Here is a 22,456-nt window from a genome sequence, read left to right on the forward strand (position 1 = left end):
AGACTGCCGGCGTAAAGTGTTCACGCCGAGTCACCGACTATGGCCCAGCAAGACCAAACTCTCAAGACCGCCGACCTCGCGGAGGCTGTTTTGAGGAGCCTAGCAGACACCGGTGCTCTAAGCGGCTTCATGGACCGCCCTTTCTTTGGGAAGCGTTCTGTGCGGTAGACGGCGGCTCTGTACAGCCCGCTGAAGCCTGCTACAAAAGGCTTAAACCGCCCATAGTGAGCGCCGGGAGACGGTAACACACTTGTGATCTTTCCTTTACCCTTGGTCTCTGCTCGTATATTCACTATAATGGCGAAGGTTGCACGAGCTGTGGCGTGCCTGTTCTACTTGGCATTCACCATCACGCAGACTGTGGAAGCAGCATCTTGGATCAATCCGTTCCCTGTAGAACCTTGCAACGGTGTGGACATCAAGGGCATCACTGTGGCACAGCTTCAGCATGTGTGTGGGCGCAATGTCAAGAATACCCAGTTGTCTGGCTGACCTGCTGTTCAGCACTTCGCAAACAAGACCCTTACAGCGGTCCAACTTGCGCAGTGCTACGTAAATCGCATCAACAAGACGAACATTTACGTGCACCATGTCATCGAGATTAACCCAGACTGGAGAACAATCGCACAGGGATTGGACGACGAGCGAGCGAAAGGAGTCGTACGAGGCCCACTGCACGGTATCCCGATTCTGACGAAAGACAATATTGCCACGAACGACAAGGTTCAGACGACCGGTGAGTCAGTATTGAAGATTAATGCACTCAACACATCGTGACTCCCCATGCAGATGGCAACCTCGCCCTCTTAGGGAGCAAGGTGTCGGGAGACGCCTTTGTAGTAGCGAAGCTCAGAGCCGCCGGCGTTGTGCTCCTCGGTCATGCCAACGAGTCCGAGGACGCAGACCATCGTGCTGTTCTAGCCTTCTCAGAAGGCTGGTCTGACCGCGGAGGTCAGTGCCGTAACGTGTGGAATGGCACCCAGCAGACTGCGGGCAGTTCAACAGGCCCCGCTCAAGCAGTCGCGGGCTACAATATCCTGCTCAGTGTCGGTACTGAAACGCACGGTTAGGCAGCCCTGCCCATGGAGAAAGTCGTGGCTCGCTAATACTTGGTAGGCTCTGTACTTCATCCTGCCGGACATGCTGGTGTAGTCGGTCTCAAACCAACGGTCGGCCTTACGTCGCGCAACGGTGTCATCCCAGGCTCTCACAACCGTGACTCCGTCGGGACCTTCGCCCAGAATGTCCACGATGCCGCGCTCCTGCTCGATGCGATGTATGGGCCTGATGACAACGATCCGTGGTCCCTAGCACAGGTCGGTAAGACGCCTAATGGCGGGTATGCGCAGTTTGCGGTGAACTCGTCCGCTCTCAAGGGTGCCGTCTTCGGCATCCCGTACCCGATCTGGTGGTCGACGATTGGAGGCCTTCGAGCGCCGGGCAACGAGGCCAAGTTTCTCGCCCGACTGGACATGTTGAAGCAAGCTGGCGCAACTATAGTGAACATGACCGTACCACTGCCCTATGCCTACGACATCCAGAACGCGTATGGCTGGGGTGATGCGATTAATACGACATACTGGCTGCAAAGCGCCCGCTACCTCAATGTCGACCTCTACAACGGTTACACTGAATGGTTGGGTCAAATCTCGTGGCCGAACGGGACTGCTGGCAACCTACCGCTACAGAACCTCGGCGACCTCGTCGTCTGGAACAACCAGAACAACAGCACGACCGGAGCGCTAGGTGGCGCGTACCCGTGGAGAAGTGGACAAGATGCGCTGGTAGCCGCTGTTGCCACCGGCGGAGTGCGTGATGCGCGATACTGGACAGCTTGGTGTAAGCAGTGTGTGCTTGGCTCGCGTAAGCGAAACTCTACTAATACCGCGGCCTAGATTGGCGCCTTGCAAGGAGCCAGGCCTGCATTGATGGAGCGTATTCGTACACAACCAGTAACGGCACGACGATCAAGCTTGATGCGATCCTCATCCCAAACGTAGGTGGCGGCGGAGCCTCGTCAAGCATCGCCAGCGTGGTGGATGCCGCTCAATACCCAGCCGTCACCATTCCGATCAGTGAGCCCACGATCAGAAACCTCGAAGTAGAGCATGTCACTGACGCTCCGCAACAGACGTCGACGGTTTCAACGTCCCCATGGGTCTTGGGATATGGGGTACCTCATACTCGGAAGCCAGGCTCGTGAAGTGGGCATCAGCGACGGAGTCCTTGTTCGAGTTTGCGGCGGAGTTCCAACCAGAATTCTACAACTACAATACCACCAAGATCCCGTTCGATGCACGCTGGGTAAGTAACGTCGTCCGAGGCCTCCGTTACTGGCATCTGCTGACCATGAGTATAGCCGGGTTACACCTGCACGTATGACTCGCTGGCCCATCTTGGGTGCTCCGCGTAGGGGCCTTTGAGGCTCTGCTGAGCTGCTGCTCGCTGGGAGGTCAACGAAAGATGGTTGCCGATGCGAGCATTACCTTCCGCTACTTGCCGACGACCTTGCATCGAACGGTGTGGAGACCTTGGCGGTGCCGGCAGAAGACTAGAGCGTATGGATGGTGTGGGAAGTACGCGCCGTGCAGTCAGTCCTCGATTGTTGCTAGTGCATCATATTGCCTATCGAAATAACACATGCCCGGGCTGCTCACTCCATGAATGCAAAAAGTATGCTTACATTGCCGCCGAACCAATCGGAGCGGCTCCTGGGTATGCCGCAGTCTTCTGCGCCTCTGAACGCCTCCGCCTGCTCAATGCGCTCAACGATCAATCAATGCAACAAGCCGCCTTCCGACCCCTACCCAGCTTTTCCTTCATAGACAGTTCCGCTCTCGCATTAAAGCCGCCGTCGTATCAAGCCTCCGAAGCAATCCACTAAGTCTTATCGCTGGGCGTGTAGCTACTAGCGCTACCCTTGCCCTGCGAACCTCCTTGGCCATTCCCACTCCCATTACTGAGCTCTAGACACCTCTTCGCCAACGCCACGACCTCCGCCTCGCCTTCTTCCTCGTCGGCTCCGTCGCCTTCACCGCCGGACTCGACGTTCCGCTCGCTGATGCTCCGCACGACGTCCATGACGTCTGTGGACTTGTTGATGATGTCGATTAGTCTTTGGTCGCTGGACTCGAGGAGCTGCAGAAGTGTCCAGATCGCAATGTGTTGGAATGTAGGATCGCCGGAGCTTAGGAAGCGGGAGAGGTAGCCATGGATGCCGCCCGAGGGTTGGTTCCAGGAGGTTAGGAAGAGCGAGTAGTCGCCGACTGCACGTCTGGTTAGTAAAGTCTCTCCCGAACAATATCTCTCGTACGCACCTTTACTGCTGAGGTTACCCAACGCCGCCGCACTGTTGCCCTGCACTTCAATGCTTTCGCTCTCGGTTAGCGGAATCAGCACGTCGAACACGCCGAGTCCGAGCAGCTCCGGCTTCAGCTCGTCGCTCAAAGCTAGCACAGCGATTGCGGCAGTCATCTCGCTCTGTACGTTGATGGGCACATCCAGAACCAGTTCCTTGCATTTTTGCACCGCTCCCGCTTCCAGCACCAGCTGCTTGTTGCGATCCGAAGAAGCAGCCAGGTTGCGCAAGGTGGAGATGGCATGGCATTGTATCTCCTCATTATCGGTGCTACCGAGCAAGTCGACGAGTGGTCGTAAGAAGCCGGCATCGATGATTGGTGACTCATTCATAGGATGTATGCTGATGTTGCGTATGCAGGCTACGGCGGACAGGATGAGAGGGAGGTAGCTGCTCTGCAGCAGGCTGAGTAATGGTGGCAGTCCGCCCGCACGAACAATCTCGAGCTGGTACTTTTCGTCACTGGCCAGATTTCGCAGCGCTAGTGCTGCTTGACATTGCACCTTCGGCGCCTGACCTTTCATGAGGTGCACCAAGCTCTGTACCAGCTTCGGCTCGGTCTGTGCTAACCGTTTCCGGTTCGCCGAGTCGACGGCAATGTTGCTGAGCGCTGTGGTGCAGTAGTATTGCACATCCGTATCCGGGCTGCTCAGTAAGCTCACTAGAACCGGTATTGCGCCTGCTGAGACCAGTTGTTGCCTATTATCATCGCTGTGTGTCATGTTGAGTAGTGCGCCTGTTGCGTTCCGTTGGACTCTCATATCTTTGCTCTTTGCCAGTCTAGTCAGTGGTGCCAGAGCGCCTGACCGCGCAATGCGGGCTTTGTTGTCTTCGTGAGTGGCCAAATTGGTGATGCAGCCTACGGCATTGCATTGTACTTCAACGTTCGGGCTGTTCATCTGTCTGATCAATGGTGTAAGGCCGCCAAGCGAAACAATGAGCACCTTGTTCGAACCTACGAATCGTCAGCAGCTGTCTCGTATGTTTTATGATCCCATGGCGTAGCATACCGTCTACGGCGAGGTTGCCGAGAGCAGCCGAAGCAGCACGTTGCACCTCAATATCTGGGCTCTCAAGGAGGAAGAGGATGGGTTCGAGAGTTGCACGGTCCACAGGCCGGACATCTGCCCTTCTACGTCAGGCCATTTATACGACGCAGTACTTCCGCTCTGCGTACCTCGCTCCGTGATCTCCGCGAACGTCAAGCTCGCGCTCCTTTGCAGGTCGATGTTCTGGCTGTATACGAGGGTGCTCAATGCCGCAAGTGGCTCGCCGGAGAAGAAGTCGGTCTCCGCTCGCTGTGTCCGCACCGCGCCGTTAGCGTCACATCCAAGCCGGCATTCTTACTGCTCGCGGTATGTGCAATATCGTACATTCTCGAGGTAGTTGAGAAGGTCAGCCACAGCCTCCCGTTCGGAGTCGGCCAAGACATTATCGTAGTCGACTTTCGAGCGGCCTACCAGTGCGGCATGCTGTCAGCTTCCACGGTATCGTGAGCGCTTGGAAGCGAAGTGCAGGGACGTACCACCACAGCAGCTGGAGAAGATGCGTCTACAGAAGTCGGCCATGGTATGTGTGCAGCGGGCCTAGGCCGCAAAGCCCAGCGCAGCGCACTGCTGTCCGGTTATCGCCGCTCCTCGCTGTCGCCAATGTCACGAGCAGGAAGCTCTTCCTCAGGCACCGTGCTCGAGGGTGGGCCAGATCCACCAGTGGCCGCTATGTCATGTGTATGTGTATGTGTATGCGTATGCGCCGTCAATGCAGGTGTGAAACTAGCTCAATAAACAAAACTCGGGCTGCGATTGGGTGGTGAGGGCTGACATAGGCTGGCAATGTTGAGACAGATGCATTCGCGCAAGCGAGACTGTTAGATCAAGGTACGTTGCTGATGAGGCAATTGCACGTGCAGAAACGGCGTACGTGAAACAGCAGCGGCGAGCAGTGAGCAACGCCCGTGGTTGTCCCATCGGCAAGGAACCAGCTCAACTCGCTTGACAACACCGACCTTTGACACTTAATCTACGACCGCGACTTACGGACACGGCTCAACGAACGATTGAAGAGCGTCAAGTCGTGCAGTGCCGCTCTACAACGCTCACGATAGAGACCGTGGATCAACGTCACTTCACGATCTAACCTAATACTTGCATGTTATGTGATTACCTTCCCTTCATGAGACCAGGGTATTGACGGAGAAGAACCGCGGATGGTATCCGGAAGCATGCGATCTTCACATGTCTATTGGATGCCAAGTCGATCCACTGCTGCTCATCGCTCACGCTCCATGTACGCACCTTACGTTGCTTAGGAGAAGGCGTACCCGCCTCAACGAGCGCTCCTCAAAGATGTCAAATTAGATATAATAGCCGCATGAGCTTCGTACCAGCTCGTGCTGATTGTGCATGCTGCACACTTCCAGCGGCTGTCGTCGGTCTTGTGCAGGCAACGCCACGTGCTTTGGCGCTTCCATCCATCTCGTCGCGCCGTTTCAGGCAAGCTGCACAAGCAATGCGGGCCAAGGCTCGAAAGTGCAGCAAAGGCTTGCTTGGCGTCGCCGAGCGTAGTAGCGGTAGGAGCTTCGCAACATTCAGTGCAACCGACATGACTGCAGCCGTGTGTCAAGTGGGAAAGTTGCTGCAGGTCAGTAGTAATAGCTTCGTCGGTACAGTATGCTTAGTGCTGAGAGCGACAGGGCTTCCGCAATCTGGCCATTGCCGCTCCACAAAGCAAGACACGGCCCGCCGCCCGCGCTGTTGGGTGCGGAGAGGGCCCGAGGACGGATTAGCACTAGTAGCTGTCAGGCAGCGAATGCAAAAGCGCGCATGTTCGCGAGGAGGTTACTGCCGTAGCTTTCTCCTCTGCTGATCCACATTACCAAGACTTGGCTACCGCTCAATAATGGCGCGGGTTGTCCCTTTTCTACTCGACCTTGGCTGAAGGTTTCGGGGCTGTGCCCTTGGCGGAGCGTGACCATTGACTGATACCATCATAACCCTCCCACCACCCCGCTGTGCACCACGCGAGAGGTGTTACTGCCGCTGCTTCCTCCGTGCTTCTTCGTCATCGACTCCTGCCGCCACACAACGCATCGCAACCGCAACAGTTGATGATCAGTTGTCAGACACCATACTCTACCAGCACCGAGCAAGCCAAGGCGCTATTTACGAACAGTCACGTGTACAGCTTGTATGGCCGCGTACGAGATCAAGCAACATTTCAAAGGGCTCAGAGTGGACACAGGCCGTCGCAAGGGCCGCAGAGACCCGTTTGCGACAGGATTTGAAGATGATAGTGAGGAAGAGGCGAAAAGATCTCGACGTCGCGAACGCAACAATAAACTGAGTAAGCCTGAGGCACCGGCAGCAGAGAAGGCGAGACCCGCCGCTGCTGCGCCTTTGAAAAGTAGCGTTCTTGATCAATTGAGGGATAGCGAAGATGATGAGTGGTTGAGTGCGCCAAGAAGGACTGATCGCCGTCCAAGTCCTGCGCCGGCACAATTGGCCAGTCTGCGCGTCACCGACGGAGCTGGCAGACAAGGCTCTATCGATAAAGGCCTGCAAACAAATCAAAAAGCTCCACGAAGTGCGGTCGCGCTTGCTGCGGGACAGCTTGCTTACCTCGACGACAGCGAAGACGAAGTAGCCGTTACTTCACCAAAGCGCACGGATCGCGGACCGAGTCCAGCCCCAAGGCCAAGAAAATCATCTGACCCGGAGGACACTGTGAAAGAGCAGTCTCAGACCCGACTGCAGCCGCCGCGCCATACAGTTGCATCGCCTTTTGCGGGCACAAAGTATCTCCAAGACAGCTCGAGCGAGTCCGACGAAGAAGCCGTCAGCTCGCGTCAAAATAGTGTAGACAGTTCGGAAGCTCTCGGTGTAGACGACGCTCTCAGCCCATACGAGAGCGCTCTGCCCAGTCCCAAACACCCGGAAGTCAAACGTGTGGACAAGCCGAAGCAGAATGGCTCAGGAATCTCCTGGCGCGCCTTCTCCGCCTCGCGAACGGAGCAACGGCACGCCGAGATCGAGGCTATCCAGGCACGCCTTAGGCAGCGTGGAAAGAGCATCACCTTCGGTACGCACGCCATCACCGACGACGGAAACCGGATACCTCTCGCGCCTGCGGCCGACCTCCAGCGAAGCCGATCTAACGACTGCCGGGGACCTAAGGGGAGTGGCCGCAGAGGAGGCAAGTCTCCGCCAAGACAACAACGTGAGGGCGATGCAGCAGAAGATGAGCTGGGAGATGAACCAGAGGGAGGAAGAGGTGAGCTGGGGGGAGTCTATGATCCCACCCTGTTCAAGACAAACCCATTCAGCGGTAAGTCGCTGCTTCCTTCCCGCATCGCCCATTGCTCGAACATGGCATTGACGCTAAGCAGGGCAACCTGTCCGACGGACCCTCAGCAACCCAGAGCACAAACCAGTACCCAACAAAGGGGTCACCAGTCCTGCAACGAGCCTTCCAGACATCCGAATCGACGACGTCGCGAATGCCTGACGAGGACTTGCAGTCACCAGTCTCACCTAGTGACAGCAGTGCCATGACTGATAGCGCAGACAGTATCCTCAACAGGCTGGTCGTCTCACCACAGACGATACCCGAGGGGAAAGTGGTAGAGCACTCGGTCGCTTTAGCCTCGCCAACGCAGACTGAGATCACGAGTCCGCTTAGTAGGCAGTCTAGTACACGCTCTGTCAGATTGTCCAGCTCTCGGCCCGCGCGCATACCAAACGCTAAGAAGCCAGTGCGCCGCTCGGCATCTGCTGCTGCCTCTGCCAGCCCAGCACAAGCTTTCCTGTCGAGCTGGACGACAGGAGCACTCAGTGCGGAGCCAGTCTCAGACCCGAAACCTGACGATGAAGGCCAAGCCATAGGTTTCAACAACGAGTACATTGTTGGTCGGACGATCAACCAGGGCGGATTCGGAACGATCAAAGAGGCCCACACCATCGACGAGAGCGGCGAGAGGGTCGTGCGTGCCGTGAAGATCGTGCACAAGGCAGCGCAGGACGCCAGTAACCCCGAAAGCGACAAAGTGCAGCAAGATCTCGACCATGAAGTTTCCGTCTGGCGACATCTAGAACATCAACATATCTTACGCTTGCGCGCCGTCTACGAGACAGAGTACGCGACATATTGCGTCATGGATCTGAACGTCGGGGGCACGCTTTTCGACGTGGTCCGCAAGGCGCGCTCTACCGTTTCCGAGAATGGCGGGCGTAAAGGGCTGGAGCCGAACCTGGCGAAATCATACGCTTACCAGCTAGCCTGCGCGCTGCGCTATCTCCACGAGGACATACGAGTTTGTCACCGCGACGTCAAGCTCGAGAACTGCTTGATCGACATGACCGTTCCCAACGCGGAGACGGAAGGCGGTAACCTACGCCTCTGCGACTTCGGGCTCGCGGACTTCCTGCACAGCGACGCTAGTATCGACGAAACGGAGCCGGAGCACGCGAACGCACCGCCTGTGGCCGAACCCGCCCAGCCTACAGTAACTTCCTCCGTGATTGGCACACTCGAGTACGCTTCGCCAAAGGGCCTGAGCGTCAACCGTAAGCTTTTCGAGACGGCCGGCGACGTGTGGGCCTTTGGCGTGATCGTATACGCGCTTTGTACCGGCGACTTGCCCTTCCGCCACCCAATGCCGAGTAAAACTGTCGAGTTGATTTTGCAGGCGGATTGGGATCGTCGGGCATTGACGCAAGCTGCGGCGGGCAGTGATGCGGTTATTGAGCTTGTCAAGGGATGTCTGGAGAGGGATATCGATTTGCGGTTGACGATTGGGGAGGCGTTGAAGACGTCTTGGTTTGAGACCTGTAGGAGTGATGACGGAGAAAGGAGCGATTTGTGGTAACGAAAAGGAGGAGGAGGTGTGTTCCTCCTTGCACATTATACGGCAGCGTACGAAGCAAACGAAGGTGAACGGCGCAAGCTCTAGGCGTCTCATTTGGGGGTGAAAAGATGCGTTCTGGCTTCTGGATACCCATGTTGCTTTTGGAGGACACTATCATGTATGACATTTGCTGATGTGGTTATGAGCACGCAACGAAAGCTTACAATCACTGAATGCGTCCTCTCACCGACCTTGTTGTCGCTCACGCTGTCGAGACATATTTCCAGCTTTTTGTTCGCTCGGCCGTGCGTCTCGATGGTCTCTCCCGGGTTTGCGCTTTGTTCTCTGTCTCGCGGCTCGCTCGTTGGAGGTACAGTAGTCGACAATGGTCGAAGCCATCAGGAGAACGGTTTCGCTGAAGCTCATCTGATGGAAACTTTGATTTTGTCTTATTGCTCGGGCATGCATGCTTATACAAACACCCGTCGTTCATCTGTGGTCTGATGCATCCCAACACAACGTAGATACGATCGCGAAACAGCACAGCGCCCACTAACGGCGGCATCTCTATGCTTGCATCAGCGATCTACTTGCTCGAGAAGCGATACATACATAGTCGTGACCAAAGCGCCGTCGCCTGCCAAACGTACCGTCCCACCACTTTGCCATCCGATCTCCGAACCAGCGTCTCGGAACAGATGACATACATCGCGGCAGGGACGCGCCTTCGGGCGATTATCATGTCGGCCGTCAATGCCGTTCTTATCTTGGTAGATCATAGTATCCTCCTACTGCACATGGACAAGGCGCCGCGTTGTTCGAGCAGAGACAGCGTCTTTGCGTACGCCGTGAAGCAGGCACATCCTCCCTAAGCGACATACATACGATGTCTTCTCTCGAGCCGCCGGTGCCAGCAAATGCGGCAGATGCATTCACTCCCTACGGCACCAACGACGAGGCTGCAGCCAGTCGTTTCGCATTGTCTTCCAAGACGTGGCAGCGATGGCGAAGAGCAACTGGTCTGTTCCTCTTAGCCATGACCGTGTTCTTGTGGACGGCTTCCAACTTCCTAGCCAGCGTACGTCGTTGGTACCACTCTCCTGCCACACGCATCGAATACTGACAAAGTCTTCCAGACCATCTTCGCCGACGACACCTACAGCAAACCCTACTTGATGACATATATCAACACGAGCTTCTTTATCGTGCCGCTCCTGCCAATACTATTGCGACGAGCATATCACAACCGACGAGAGGTCAAGCAGTGGCTAGCGGATTGGCGGAATAACGCCCGTATCAACAACAATCCGATCACCTCGCTGTATGCTGGGAGTTCGCGCAGCGCCCGAAGGAGACAGTCCGCCAATGCGTCGGAGGAGCATTTGCTTGGGAGGTCATCTGAGGCAGACGAGAGTCAAGACAACGCTAAGAGCACGAGCGTGCCTACCAAGGTGTCCGAGCCGGAGGGACCAATGGACCTTGCAGAGATTGCACGGCTAGCTTTCGAATTTTGTCTGCTGTGGTTCGTTGCGAATGTAAGTCTTTCAACTGTCTCTCGCGCTCTGAGATATCGCCCATGGTCGGAAGCCTGCCTCCAAACAATCTCGACTGCTACTGTAGCTCGAGACGCCTATGTTGACATTATCTAATGCAGTACTTCACCGCCGCTTGCCTTCAGTACACGACCGTGGCATCGTCGACAATCCTAACATCCACCAGCAGTATATTGTGAGTGATGCTTATTCCCTACTCCTGGAGACCTCCAAGACTGACGACAAGATACGCAGCACCCTCCTCTTCGGCGCTGTGTTTAAGGTAGAGCGTTTCACATTGCGCAAACTATTCGCCGTGATTGCATCTCTAGCCGGCATCATGCTTATTAGTGGCGCTGACTTCTCCGGCGGGACAACGGACGACGAACATCGTGGTGACTTCCCCGAGAAGACGCTTGGCGAGATTGCACTTGGCGATTCGCTTGCGCTCCTTTCCGCCGTCATGTACGGGCTCTACGCTTCCTTCATGAAGAAGCGCGTCGGCGACGAAAGTCGCGTCAGTCTACCGATCTTTTTCGGCTTCGTTGGGCTCATTAATGTGGTATTGCTCTGGCCAGGCTTCTTCATCTTGCATTTTGCGGGTTGGGAGACCTTCGAATCGCCACCCACGAAGCGTGTTGTCATGATCATTGTCGTCAACAGCCTTGCCAGCCTGATCGCAGATCTAGCTTGGGCATATGCAATCCTACTTACCAGTCCCATCGTGGTGACCGTTGGCCTGAGCATGACGATCCCGCTCAGCTTGATTGGGCAGATGGTGCTAAACAACCAGACCGCTGGCGTTGTGTATTGGCTAGGCGCTGCGGTTGTGGTCCTCAGCTTTGTTTTTGTTAATCAGGAGGAGAAGCAAGCTGGGAGCGAAGACAAGGTCGATGGGGAGGATAATGTCTTTCGTGACGACCCAGAACGCATCGTCGCTGCTCCGAGCGCCACTTGAATTCCTTGAGCACTGGCTACGGTTTCGCAATCGCCTCAGGATACTTGCTCTGGGTTAGCGAAGGTGTTTTCGAGATCTGTTTGGTTGGACTATTCGAAGATTGCCAGCAGTGGCAACATTTGCGCATGCCGTGAGTCAGACGATGCGCTTGCTGCAACCTAACATCGCGCATATAAGTACACTCAACCCGCTCCGTGTGAAGACCTTGGGAAACCGCGAACAATCTAGCGTTCATGTTAATAGAGGGTGCGTTACTGGAAATGGTTGGTCACGCAACGAGCGATCAAATAGACGGGGAGAGGAGGTTTAGAATGGCGAGAGAAGAGCGTGGGGCAGAGTGGCAGAGGCGGCAACAGCAACGTGGCATCGAACCCACCCGAGACGCACCGCAGCAGGACGACTACTCCGAGACAAAGTCAGACGAGAACACTGGAAGTTATCTTGAGGACGCCTACGCCGACGAAGGTGACGACGTGCAGGGAGCTGACCGCGAGAAGCTACGGTACGAAGACCATTCACACCACGAAGGTTCTCCGTCCACGCAGTTCGAGCATGTAGAGCAAAGATAAGACGAGATAGAGCGGAGACTAAGTGAGGTTGAGCAAAGAGTAGATGCGGTAGAACAGAAAGGTGAGGATCCTGGGGCGGAACGCGAAGCGAATGGTATGCGTGAACAGGAGCAGGATGACAGTGATGGGCCCTTCTCCGAGAATGATGATGATGAAGATAAAGATGAAGACCAACACGACGGCCAAGCCGAAGACGAGGTCGGTAGGGGTGACGGATACGGCGGCATTACCCCTTCCGATGGCAGTCATGGTAGGTAGTTCCCTGCAAAGCCTGCCCGAGCAAAGTTGTAGTCCTTCCAAATATCTCTTAATTGGGGTCATACATTCAAGTGTGTCGGTAGATAGGCGTTTGCAAGTGATGAAGGCGGCATGGGCCGAGAGCCTACAGCTTCAACCTCGGCCAAGCATCGTGGTGCTTGACAACGAACGACACGTCTTGTCGTACGCTCTAGCATTTCAAGTAACTTGTCGCCCCATTTCCGTTGTATCAAGATGGCCGGTAATGCTCAGGAAGCCGGGCCGTTCAACTTGCTCCGGCCCCTGCTACTCATGTCCTATTCAGCCTACTATCTGATACCGACCATTATCGAATTGATACTAAGCTTCAACTTCAAACCCTTTTTTAGCTTCGATGACTTCAAGGATGCCTGGTTCGCAAGGTTCTGGGTCTTCTTTGGGCCCAGGTCACGCGAGAACGCCGCACCCAAAGTCATGCCACTGCTACAGAATAGTGCTCGTGGCGTTTGCCTGGACATAGGCCCGGGCTCGGGTCAATGGCTGTACTTGTTCGCTCGTGCCAACAACAAGGATATCACGAAGATCTATGGTGTCGAGCCGAATCGGGGGATGCACAAGGTCGGTCCAGAAATGTAGGTTGTAGCACGCGGACAAGCACTAAATCGAGCAAAGGCTCTCCGTGAGAACGCTGTGGCCGCCGGACTAAGCGACGTGTACGAGATCATAGGCTGTGGGGCCGAAGAGCTGAGTACGAAGGGAGGGATCCAGCCTAATAGCATAGACACCATCATTACTGTGCAATGTCTTTGCAGCATCCCGACCCCTCAGCGCATTATCAAGGAGCTTTATCCTTTGCTCAAGCCCGGTGGTCGTTGGCTCGTATACGAGCATGTGCGAACGAAGTATACCGGAGACTTTGTAGAGACGTGGCAGGGTGGGCAACGCCTCGTTTCATCAAACTGAACCTATGCTGATTGATAGCGCGCAGCGGCCCTCAATCACATCTGGCCGCACTTCTTTAATGGGTGTGATATCAGAAGGCCAACCGATGAGTGGTTCGTACTGCTTTACACCAGCCCTCCAACGTCATATCGGTGCTGACTGCCGAAACTAGGTTGCTGCAAGCCGGCGATTGGGAAGAGGTCAAGCTGCGCCCAGGCGAAGGCGAGGGGAAGTACGACACTGTGCCTCACGTCATCGGCACGCTTACGAAAAAGAAGTGAAGGCCGATGTTGCAACTGCGAAAGAGCGTAGCACGCTGGCCGGCATGGAGGCCAGCTGATGTGCGCTTAGCACAGTCTGGCTTGAGCTGGCCCACAATCAGCGAGCCATCATCACCCGAACGAGCCGTCTTAGGCCTGCGAGTCGTTTCTTCATAGACCTCTGCTCGACGACTCAGCTGCAGGCAGATGCGCTGACATGGCTGACGTTGTTGGGCGTCAGCCTCCAAAGGCGGGTCCAACCGTTCCAACACGTTGTGCGACAACTAGTAGGAGAAACTACGCGAACAGGTTGTAACCTACTAGTGTCTGCAATAGACGACTAAGCGTCTGGGGTGGCGTGAGCGGTGGCACAATGAGGGAGGTGGAAAGCTTTTTTGCAGATGGATTAATGGATTAAACTAGAATTCTCACACCTGGCTCACCAATCCAACGCCGCGCTGTTGTAGAAGTGTTCGTATGTACAATAATCCTGCATGCCTCCCATAGGCAAAACCGTTACGAGCCCAGAGCGTGCTTCGTGCCTTCGTATCACCGTCTTGGCGTGACATTGCAACCAATTCACAACCAGATCATGCCTTGAGTGTGGTGTTGGTGGAGCAGATACCCGCATCCTGCAGGTTCTCGAGCCAAGCACCGGCGTCGAACTCCGAGTAGACGGTGTCAATGTAGTACGGATACAGGTTTCCGGCGGGAGCGGCAATGGTCTCCATGCTTATCATACCAATGACGGGGCGGGTAGTGTTAAGACGGGTAGTGTTGGTAGTCTCCCAGCGAATGATGACAGTGTCACAGCTGTGCCAGATGTTGAGCTGGTTGAAGTTGATGGGCTCTTGCTGGCCCTGACCGATCTCGAAAGTTGTGCGGTTGGTGAAAGTCGGTGCCAAGAGCGGCAGTTGCAGGGCGGCCGCACCCTGTGAGCACTGATTGATGAGGGTGTTGACGGACTCGGAGTAATCGGTGAAGTTTGGGGAGAGGGCGGCGTCGGCGAGCGCCGTGCTGTAGTTGGCAATGAGGACGCCGTAGTTCGTCGCAATCTGCTGAGCCTCGGACTTGGTCAAGCAGTAGCCCCAGCTAGGGCTGCTGCTGTCGCTTTGGGGGTGAGGACGGGCAAGCGCGCCGATGGCGAGAAGACAGATGGTGGCAAGAGTAGTGAAGGACTGCATGACTGCTGTTTTACTGGTTTATTGCGTGGTGAGATTCGGTATGGAAAGACTGTTGGGTTGGAATAGTGAATGTGAAGTGAATGAATGGAAACCCTTGCTTGGCTGTGCTGCTGTGCTTGCTTGTTGGTGTGATGATGGTCGATACAAAGGAGCAAGGAACGGAGTATACTCATATACCTACTGTCCCTTGCTGAGATGTGGCTGCCAGCGTGAGATTGACGGGTCGTCGCTACACCGATCTGAGCACAGCTTTGATCGGTGGTCTGACTGCGCCCTTGGTCGACCACTAGGCATTGGTTGGCCCTACGAACGAAGTCGGTCTAGCCATGCTGCGCAAACAAGGCACCCTGCGATTTGTGAGATGCCCGGGCCGTCACAGCATCCTTGCGGTCCACGCTACAGTCAGGATTGTAGCGTTCAAGGAAGCGCAGATAAGCCTCACCGTTAGCTTCACGTTAGCAGTCGCCGCATATGTTCTAATGTCAGATGTTGGCTGTGCTGCCAAGACCTGCAAGGGCTGAAAGGTGTATTTTAAGCTACTTGCTGACTGATTCTGTCGAGTCTTGGCAGCGAAGCGCGTTCCTTTTCTGAACGTCAACTGCTTCTGTGATTGTTCAACCCAACCAACTAAGCAAACAATCTGGCACTCGCCTCGATTGCGAGCAGCTTGCCTACCTCAGAGTAGCGCAGGCATAACAAACATCCTCTCAGCCAGAAAGCGGCACATATTTGTGCTCGACTCCTGGATACGAGCGGACGAGCTTTGACTGATTTCGCTTCTCAGTGCCACCAGCGCAAGCCATTGCTCTGTCTCTCATTTGGTGGTTGGCTTGCAGCGAAAATTGCTAGAGGTACGATAGATAACTAATCACATTTGCTCGAAATTGAAGGCACAGCTGACATTATCACTGCGGGTAGCTCGTGACCGCCTAAAACCAGGGTATTCGAGTGTGGACAGAGCTGCTATATTGATTCCCCAGTCTCGTCCATTGCGATGATGTCTGGTCTCCGCCGCTTGTCCACCTCAACCGCGCCCCATGTCGAGGATGGACTTGATGCGGAGAGTACATAGACCAACACATCATGTGTGTTGCACTTAGTATGCTTACGAATAGATCAGAGGGATACTACCGCATAGCACTCAGCAGGACCGCGGCGCTACCACAGTTCCGGCTCACTCTGTGACAGTTACCTTACATCCACATCATACCATTTCTTCATACCATTTCTTCAATCATCAAGTCACACATGGAATGAGAGCTCCTGCTCAAGCAAGACAGTCCATGATGCATGGCTGGGATCTCCGCAACATTTGTTGTGATACGTGATGGCCAACGATCGGCAATTCGGCATTGACAGCTGCTGTACCGCTCCTTCATCAGACCTGAAGACCGAAACCCTCCTGCCGCAGAAGTGTTGTCAGCGACGGAAACTACCAAAGACATCAGAGCAACGTGTACGACAACCATGCCCTGCTCACAACAAAGGCTTTGTCGACGTCAAATGGTGTAGTGGTGGCGTAGGCTCACAGTAAGTTCACCAGAGAGTGACACCTTTTGCGACAAAGCACAATAGCTCTCTGCATCAAACATCGGATCCCACGATCATCAGAACTTTGGCTTCGTCGCTACAAATCCAACGACTGCTTCCAGTATCCCGTCCCCATCTCGCGCCAGAAGTGTAGTCCATTCTCCAGAGACAGTAGGTACAGTTCATTTACCGCTTTTCCCTCTCGTGGAACATCAAGGACATTGAGCTTGCTCAAAGTCTCCAAGCATTAAACGTCATCGCATGGGAGATATCATTAGTGGAACCAGCCTCGCTCTTCCGACAAGACCAGATCATGAACGATCCGCGCTCCCACCAAAAGGAGCGGCCACCACCATGCCAGGTTCAGCCCGTGGAACCGGAGTCAATAACCTATCTAACATACAGATTCTCACACGCAGACTTCGACCCCAAGACCGTCCGAGAAGCGACCAAGGCCTCATTCAAGCGATACCGTGCAGCCCCGCCCGAACACGTTCTCCCTGATGAGCTGCTCTTCCACGCCGATCCAAACATGCTCTGCTACGGCAACCTGCTTCGGCTGGCGCAGAGATACAGGGACAAGGACATCTTCGACATGGCAAACGCCGGACGTCCACTTCCCGTCTTCCGGAGCGTTGCGACTGTCCAGGCCAGGCTTAGGGCTGCCATAAGGTGGGCGGCCGAGAGGACCGGAGCTACGCTTGCGGAGGTTGACGACTGGCTGTGGGGCGAACGGGCGAAGCATAATATCTTCCGGAGAGCGAATCGTAGGCGGTTTGCTGATGACGTGATTCCAGCGGTCGGGGAGGGAGATGGTGATGTTGAGCTCCCCGTGCAGCAAAAACGCAAGCGGAGCGCGGACTGTGATGAAGAGACATCGCCTGGACTTGAGCGACCGGTCCAGCTACCTCTGGAGGAATCGTCACCGCCGGCGGCAAAACGCGTTCGGTTCGCCGTCCGTGCGGACAACCAAGTGTCAGTTGAGGAGCATCAAGCGCTTGATCCGCCTCAAGTACCCATCACGTCGGCACTGGAGAATCTCAGGCTTCACGCTCCAAATGACCGTCAGGCAAAAGTGCAGCGTGTTCAAGAGCATCACCTGGGAGACACTCGCTGGGAGGATGGGGTTGAATACGTACTGATCAAAACACCACCATCTCGTCTAGCGCTGCCTAAATACACATGGACGCGCAAACATCTTTGGAGCAAGGAACACGCCATCGGTCTCGATACGGTTGTCCGACCTACCCGCACCATCTCTTCCATGGATGGATATGTCGCCACCTGCAGTCCTCCGCCTGGCAGCAACCCAGATCACCTCGGGCCAAGGTCCGTCGACACTGCGCTGACGAGGGTTGACTCGCCACTCGCAGCACATGCCGCAGAAGAAGGGGGACGACGAAGCGAGAATCGGCATGTAAGCGCGGCAGAAGCTGATCGGCATGTTCTCAAGACCCCACCGTGTGGACAAGACATCTATATTACTGACGAGTTTGTGAATAGATTCAATGGGTCTGGTTGGGTCCGCGAGACTTTGGGAGAGGATCTGTCGGTCTTCGACGAACTGGATTCGCGTGAGTGACGACTGTACGAGCGTGGGAAGAGATGAGGAAGTGTGTCTTAGTGCATATGGTAAAGGGCTTGTGCGAAACGTAGGCAAGTGCATCTAGTCTATGTGGCGCGAGGCAGCGACGAGAAGGCTGTAGTTCTGGACTGGGTGCTCGTGGGTAGAAAGTCGTACGGATGCAATGGGCACTCACCCTTCCTCTTGAACGGACCGCGACAACGGCAAGAGACAGGAGGCATGCGGACTTGAATCACAAACGGAACGCTTCGGCTGCATTCCGAATGTATTACTATCTGTACAGCTCCCAGCAGTACACCATCCTCTCAATGACCGTGACGTGCTCCCTTCACGCGCTGTTCCTGCGATTTGCGCAGCCGAAGCGCGCCCGACTTCGCCACGCCGCGCTATGCTACAACAACCGTCATCCATACCAACCTCAAATATCTAGATGGCGAAGAACAGCAAGCTTACAGCGAGCTGCAGAGAATGTACATGGTGTAGTGTACAGAGTGAAGAGTTTGTCCGCCATTCCAAAGCCGTCGCTGCGGACGGTTTGGCGTTTTAGAAGGGCGGCGCAGCGGGCGAGACCCTGTCTTGTTGCTCCATGAGTTCTTCGCCGGAGGCTTCGATAGAGACTGCTAGGCCGAGTTTGGCGGCGTTCTATAACAGGCATTAGCAACGGGTTTGTCCCAGTAGAGGTTTCGATGTATTCGGGTGCTCACCTTCGCATGATCCATCTCCCCCGAAAACGTCACCCTCACCGGCGGCGCAATGACCTTGTCCAACAAACATCCGATCTTCCCCTGGCTATCCACCTGCGCGCGGAAAATGGACCGACTGAACTCGTACTTCGCGCCCAACGTCGCCGTGCCTTCTCTCCGCATTCCACCCATCATCGCATTCGCCCCGGACAGACCCGCAAATTGCAAGTTGACATCCACGCCCGTCTCCACCTTATCCGTCAGCCGCCGCCAGTACGAAGCCTGCAGACCACCCTGCGTCAAGAGCTGCGCGGACGCTATCCAGTCATTTCCCTTGTACCGCGCGGCGTAGCTGAGCGCCGCCTCAGGTCCCATCTCGCCGCCGGGTTTCTGCCAGACGCCTTCCAAGCCGAGTGCCAGTCTGGGCGTCACTGCTTGCAGGTACGAGCCGATGAACATGCCGGTCAGGCCGCCTTCTAGTATGCTGGGGTTGATGCTCTTAAGAGAGGCGCTGAAGTCGTCGCCGACGTAGTCTTGCTCTAGTGAGACTTGCGCGCCGCCGGGGGACATGCCGGAGGAGGGTTGGATTTGCACGGAGGATTTGAAGGTGTAGCGGGGGTGGGGGCGGAGGTTGAAGCGGGCGGAGAAGGAGGCGTCGGAGTCGACTTGGCCTTGGAGGAGGACCTATACATACTGTTAGCGGCAAGATGGCGCAGTAGAGTATGCGTGCTGGCTTACATTGTCGGTGCCGAAGAGGGCGAGGAAGGTGTAGGGTGAGAGGAACTGCGAGCCGGTGGAGAAGGCGTGGCTGACTTGGAAGATGGGGTTGAGGGAGAAGGACTTGTTCAGCTCGGCGCGAAGGCCTGAGAAGGCTTGCGCGGAGAGGAAGACGTCACGCTGCACTTCTTTCGCGATGCTCTCCACCGTGCCGGGGTTGCTCAAGCCCAGCGCCGCTCTCCGGTCCAGGAAGGAGCTATATGTATCGTACAATGTGTCGAAGATGGCATTGGTTCCGGTTGATGGGGGCTTTGTCACATCGAGAGGAGGTGCGGACGGGTTGGTGACGGGTATGGTAAGAACCTCCTTCTCCAGGCCAGGCGCGGCCATCTCGTTCGATCCTTCCGTTCACGCAGCAGATCAATCCAGTCCAGATGAGGATAGGAGCGATGGTGCTTGTCAGTTGGTGTGTGTGAGAGACGGTCGATGGCGGAGGAGTAGTGGTAGGTGATTGAGTACAGGCAGGCACACGACCTCGTCTCTCCTGCGAAAGCTCTACCCCGAAATATGCGCTAGATCGCAGATGCGGAAGCTTTCCCATTGGCCCCCGACCGCACCTCTTACTTGACGTGACCGCCGATAAGAGTTACTTTCCCACACACTTGAAGCAACTACAACTGTATACAACCCTGCATCCAGAGCTGTTCAAGTGCCAAGTGTGCGTCGCACAAGAACAATTTCATACTCAAGAACAGTAACAAGGCTCAAGCAGTCGACTACGACAACACCGATATCACTCAGGCTTCCATCCGATTTGCTCCGCATTTGTTGAGGCACTGCACTCACAAGTACCAAACGTTTATTAGCCATCGAACCGTTCCCGCTGCGCAGACGTTGCCTCTTGTTTTCCTTGAAGTTCCTGGTCCACGAGCAAACAGTCCCGGTCCTTGGGCTCCCCCTCCCCTCCTGCTCGGTCCAATTCCACCACGTAAGGTCTACCTCAAGGAGGTCAGCTAGGTTCCACCGTATGCCCACAACCGATTGGATTTCTGTGAGACTGTAGGGACTGCTATCTCGCTCGATCCTTCTTCGACATGGACACCCTCCTCACGGCCGATCTGGCGGCCAGCTCGCCCGCTTATATGCGGCGGACCAGCACCTATGTTGATGCAATCCATTCTCTACCCGAGAAGGAGTCTATGGCACCGGCTCAACTGTACTCTACAGAGTCTGGTCGCTTGTTCCACTCGGGTCGAATAGTGATCGCCACCGTTGGACTGCCTGCGCGTGGCAAGACGCATATCAGTGTTGCGCTTGCCCGCTATCTCCGTTGGCTAGGAGTGAAGACCCACGTGTTTCACCTGGGTGACTATCGTCGAGCACACGTTGGCCAGAAGGACCAGATCCCTGTTGACTACTTCTTCGCCAATGCCAGTGAGTCTTCGGTTGTGTTACGCAATCAGATCACGAAGAAGTGCCGAGAAGACATCTTCAAATTCCTGTACCAGGAGAATGGTCAGATAGCCATCTACGATGCAGTCAATCCTCTCGCATCCGGAAGACGGGCGCTGGCCAAGGAGTTTGAAAAGCAGAACGTGCAGACGCTGTTCATCGAAACGGCGTGTACAGACGAGAAGATCATCGAAGAGAACGTGCGGTCGGTGAAAATCAGCTCACCGGATTACATCGGCTGGGATCCTGAAGACGCTGTCCAAGACTACCTCAAGCGTATCGCCGCACGGATACCGCACTATGAGAGTATGGAAGAATCGGAGTTGCACTACGTCAAGATGATCAATGCCGGCGAACGGGTGATTGTCAATAATTGCTCCTTCGGGTATCTGAGCCAACGGATCGTCTTTTACCTGCTGAATCTGCATATCAAGAGCCGACAGACGTACTTTGTCCGTGCCGGCACAAGCAGAGACGAGGATAGTTTCAAGAACGACGCCTCTCTAAGTCCGGAGGGCGAAGACTATGCCCGCAAGATGTCGGACACGCTGCTTACGCATCGCGAGAGCGAGCGGCAGAACCTTATCCGGCATGGTGCACCGGAGAGCACAGCCCTGAAGCCTCTAACCATCTGGACCAGCACGCGAAGGAGGACCATCGAGACGAGCGAGTACCTTGCCAACTTGGGCTACAAGGTACGGCAACGTAGCCAGATGAGTGCCTTGAATCCTGGCGTCTGTGAGAAGATGTCCGAGCGGCGGATACGACAAGAGTATCCCGAAGAAGTAGCGAAGCACGAGCTCGATCCGTACCACCACCGTTACCCACGCGCCGAAGTAAGTCCCTCCAACCCCTCCCACCTCGCCCATCATGCTAACCAACTTAATCAAGTCCTACCACGACCTAGCCGTCCGCCTCGAACCCATCATCCTCGAGCTCGAACGCGAACAAAACGACCTCCTCATCATCGCGCACGAATCCGTCCTGCGCGTCCTCTACGGCTACCTCATGGCCTGCTCCGCAACGGACATCCCCTCCCTCTCCTTCCCACGCGACGAAATCATCGAAGTGATTCCAGCCTCCTACAACAACTCCGCCAAACGCATCCACATCCCCGGTTTGCCGCATAAGATCATTCCCGGCAGCCCGGAGGATATTCGGATCCCCGTCCCGGATTCGATGGTGGGGAGTCGGATTGGGAGTGGGACTGTGTCTCCGATGTCCGGGTTGGGGACGCCGGCGGGGTGTAGTACGCCGCCGTCGGAGAGTGGGGGGGAGGCGGGCGGGATGGTGAAGTTGAGGATGAAGGGGGCCGGGGTGGGCCCCAGTGCGGCGGCGGGGAGTTTGGTGGATCCCGCGGCGGAGACGAAGCCGTAGGGTGGGTGGAGAGTCGGATTCGAGGCCGCCGAGTTTGGTGAGGGGATGCTTTGACGAGGGTGAGTATGGGGTGGATGAGAAGGAACGACGATACTACGATGGTTTTGGACTGCAAAGCGTAGTATAGTCGACGAACGGATCTCATGAGCATTGGATCGCCTCGATACGAGCATAACTGAGGCATGGGAGCGCGAGGATGGTAGCATCGTCTTCTAGAAGACGGCAAACAT

General features: G+C 55.6%; 12 protein-coding genes across 12 annotated transcripts; 8 read left to right on the forward strand and 4 right to left on the reverse strand.

Annotated features, from left to right (window-relative positions):
• Positions 1-297: 297 nt before the first annotated feature.
• On the forward strand, positions 298-2,413 carry BAUCODRAFT_146833 (uncharacterized protein; the record flags this gene model as incomplete). The annotated part of the gene is made up of 7 exons (XM_007676787.1): positions 298-450; positions 505-736; positions 790-1,065; positions 1,117-1,839; positions 1,896-2,075; positions 2,132-2,304; positions 2,360-2,413. 7 exons carry the CDS (start codon positions 298-300, stop codon positions 2,411-2,413), a joined length of 1,791 nt encoding a protein of 596 aa, XP_007674977.1.
• A 160-nt stretch (positions 2,414-2,573) lies between these two features.
• BAUCODRAFT_32296 (uncharacterized protein) lies at positions 2,574-5,291 on the reverse strand. Its single transcript, XM_007676255.1, has 6 exons — positions 4,884-5,291; positions 4,732-4,814; positions 4,536-4,656; positions 4,369-4,482; positions 3,318-4,313; positions 2,574-3,266 (listed from the first exon to the last, which is right to left on the reverse strand). Exons 1-6 carry the CDS (start codon positions 4,924-4,926, stop codon positions 2,881-2,883), a joined length of 1,743 nt encoding a protein of 580 aa, XP_007674445.1. The 5' UTR covers positions 4,927-5,291; the 3' UTR covers positions 2,574-2,880.
• Positions 5,292-7,904: 2,613 nt separating this feature from the next.
• BAUCODRAFT_67635 (uncharacterized protein) lies at positions 7,905-9,221 on the forward strand (the record flags this gene model as incomplete). The annotated part of the gene is made up of 1 exon (XM_007676503.1): positions 7,905-9,221. The coding sequence occupies one exon, from the start codon at positions 7,905-7,907 to the stop codon at positions 9,219-9,221; it is 1,317 nt and encodes a 438-aa protein (XP_007674693.1).
• A 79-nt stretch (positions 9,222-9,300) lies between these two features.
• On the forward strand, positions 9,301-9,856 carry BAUCODRAFT_419610 (uncharacterized protein). The gene has a single exon (XM_007676788.1). It carries the CDS (start codon positions 9,381-9,383, stop codon positions 9,702-9,704), a length of 324 nt encoding a protein of 107 aa, XP_007674978.1. The 5' UTR covers positions 9,301-9,380; the 3' UTR covers positions 9,705-9,856.
• A 230-nt stretch (positions 9,857-10,086) lies between these two features.
• On the forward strand, positions 10,087-11,690 carry BAUCODRAFT_66267 (uncharacterized protein; the record flags this gene model as incomplete). Its single annotated transcript, XM_007676396.1, has 4 exons — positions 10,087-10,278; positions 10,337-10,735; positions 10,855-10,928; positions 10,988-11,690. The coding sequence occupies 4 exons, from the start codon at positions 10,087-10,089 to the stop codon at positions 11,688-11,690; spliced, it is 1,368 nt and encodes a 455-aa protein (XP_007674586.1).
• A 311-nt stretch (positions 11,691-12,001) lies between these two features.
• Positions 12,002-12,517, forward strand: BAUCODRAFT_23084 (uncharacterized protein; the record flags this gene model as incomplete). The annotated part of the gene is made up of 2 exons (XM_007676124.1): positions 12,002-12,244; positions 12,272-12,517. 2 exons carry the CDS (start codon positions 12,002-12,004, stop codon positions 12,515-12,517), a joined length of 489 nt encoding a protein of 162 aa, XP_007674314.1.
• A 234-nt stretch (positions 12,518-12,751) lies between these two features.
• BAUCODRAFT_121160 (uncharacterized protein) lies at positions 12,752-13,719 on the forward strand (the record flags this gene model as incomplete). The annotated part of the gene is made up of 4 exons (XM_007676789.1): positions 12,752-13,114; positions 13,169-13,430; positions 13,485-13,551; positions 13,611-13,719. The coding sequence occupies 4 exons, from the start codon at positions 12,752-12,754 to the stop codon at positions 13,717-13,719; spliced, it is 801 nt and encodes a 266-aa protein (XP_007674979.1).
• A 184-nt stretch (positions 13,720-13,903) lies between these two features.
• BAUCODRAFT_419645 (uncharacterized protein) lies at positions 13,904-15,045 on the reverse strand. The gene has a single exon (XM_007676790.1). It carries the CDS (start codon positions 14,880-14,882, stop codon positions 14,289-14,291), a length of 594 nt encoding a protein of 197 aa, XP_007674980.1. The 5' UTR covers positions 14,883-15,045; the 3' UTR covers positions 13,904-14,288.
• Positions 15,046-15,990: 945 nt separating this feature from the next.
• Positions 15,991-16,631, reverse strand: BAUCODRAFT_419686 (uncharacterized protein). Its single transcript, XM_007676791.1, has one exon. The coding sequence runs from the start codon at positions 16,349-16,351 to the stop codon at positions 16,100-16,102; it is 252 nt and encodes an 83-aa protein (XP_007674981.1). The 5' UTR covers positions 16,352-16,631; the 3' UTR covers positions 15,991-16,099.
• Positions 16,632-16,640: 9 nt separating this feature from the next.
• On the forward strand, positions 16,641-18,267 carry BAUCODRAFT_574398 (uncharacterized protein). The gene has a single exon (XM_007676792.1). The coding sequence runs from the start codon at positions 16,726-16,728 to the stop codon at positions 17,992-17,994; it is 1,269 nt and encodes a 422-aa protein (XP_007674982.1). The 5' UTR covers positions 16,641-16,725; the 3' UTR covers positions 17,995-18,267.
• A 228-nt stretch (positions 18,268-18,495) lies between these two features.
• BAUCODRAFT_419761 (uncharacterized protein) lies at positions 18,496-19,959 on the reverse strand. Its single transcript, XM_007676793.1, has 3 exons — positions 19,419-19,959; positions 18,702-19,364; positions 18,496-18,639 (listed from the first exon to the last, which is right to left on the reverse strand). The coding sequence occupies exons 1-3, from the start codon at positions 19,785-19,787 to the stop codon at positions 18,541-18,543; spliced, it is 1,131 nt and encodes a 376-aa protein (XP_007674983.1). The 5' UTR covers positions 19,788-19,959; the 3' UTR covers positions 18,496-18,540.
• Positions 19,960-20,491: 532 nt separating this feature from the next.
• On the forward strand, positions 20,492-22,226 carry BAUCODRAFT_146841 (uncharacterized protein; the record flags this gene model as incomplete). Its single annotated transcript, XM_007676794.1, has 2 exons — positions 20,492-21,685; positions 21,741-22,226. 2 exons carry the CDS (start codon positions 20,492-20,494, stop codon positions 22,224-22,226), a joined length of 1,680 nt encoding a protein of 559 aa, XP_007674984.1.
• Between the last annotated feature and the right edge of the window lie 230 nt (positions 22,227-22,456).

Source organism: Baudoinia panamericana (genome assembly GCF_000338955.1).
Source record: "Baudoinia panamericana UAMH 10762 unplaced genomic scaffold BAUCOscaffold_4, whole genome shotgun sequence".
In the NCBI taxonomy this organism is placed as follows: Eukaryota; Fungi; Ascomycota; class Dothideomycetes; order Mycosphaerellales; family Teratosphaeriaceae; genus Baudoinia; species Baudoinia panamericana.

Coding starts and splice junctions, on each gene's coding strand:
- BAUCODRAFT_32296 (XM_007676255.1), bottom strand. CDS start 4,926: ATGGCCGACTTCTGTAGACGCATCTTCTCCAGCTGCTGTGGTG. Junction 4,657..4,731: donor TTCTCAACTACCTCGAGAAT/GTACGATATTGC, acceptor GTGCGGACACAG/CGAGCGGAGACCGACTTCTT. Junction 4,483..4,535: donor CGCGGAGATCACGGAGCGAG/GTACGCAGAGCG, acceptor GTAGAAGGGCAG/ATGTCCGGCCTGTGGACCGT.
- BAUCODRAFT_419610 (XM_007676788.1), top strand. CDS start 9,381: ATGACATTTGCTGATGTGGTTATGAGCACGCAACGAAAGCTTACAATC.
- BAUCODRAFT_419645 (XM_007676790.1), bottom strand. CDS start 14,882: ATGCAGTCCTTCACTACTCTTGCCACCATCTGTCTTCTCGCCATCGGC.
- BAUCODRAFT_419686 (XM_007676791.1), bottom strand. CDS start 16,351: ATGGTTGTCGTACACGTTGCTCTGATGTCTTTGGTAGTTTCCGTCGCT.
- BAUCODRAFT_574398 (XM_007676792.1), top strand. CDS start 16,726: ATGAACGATCCGCGCTCCCACCAAAAGGAGCGGCCACCACCATGCCAG.
- BAUCODRAFT_419761 (XM_007676793.1), bottom strand. CDS start 19,787: ATGGCCGCGCCTGGCCTGGAGAAGGAGGTTCTTACCATACCCGTCACC. Junction 19,365..19,418: donor CCCTCTTCGGCACCGACAAT/GTAAGCCAGCAC, acceptor CAGTATGTATAG/GTCCTCCTCCAAGGCCAAGT. Junction 18,640..18,701: donor GGGAGATGGATCATGCGAAG/GTGAGCACCCGA, acceptor TGCCTGTTATAG/AACGCCGCCAAACTCGGCCT.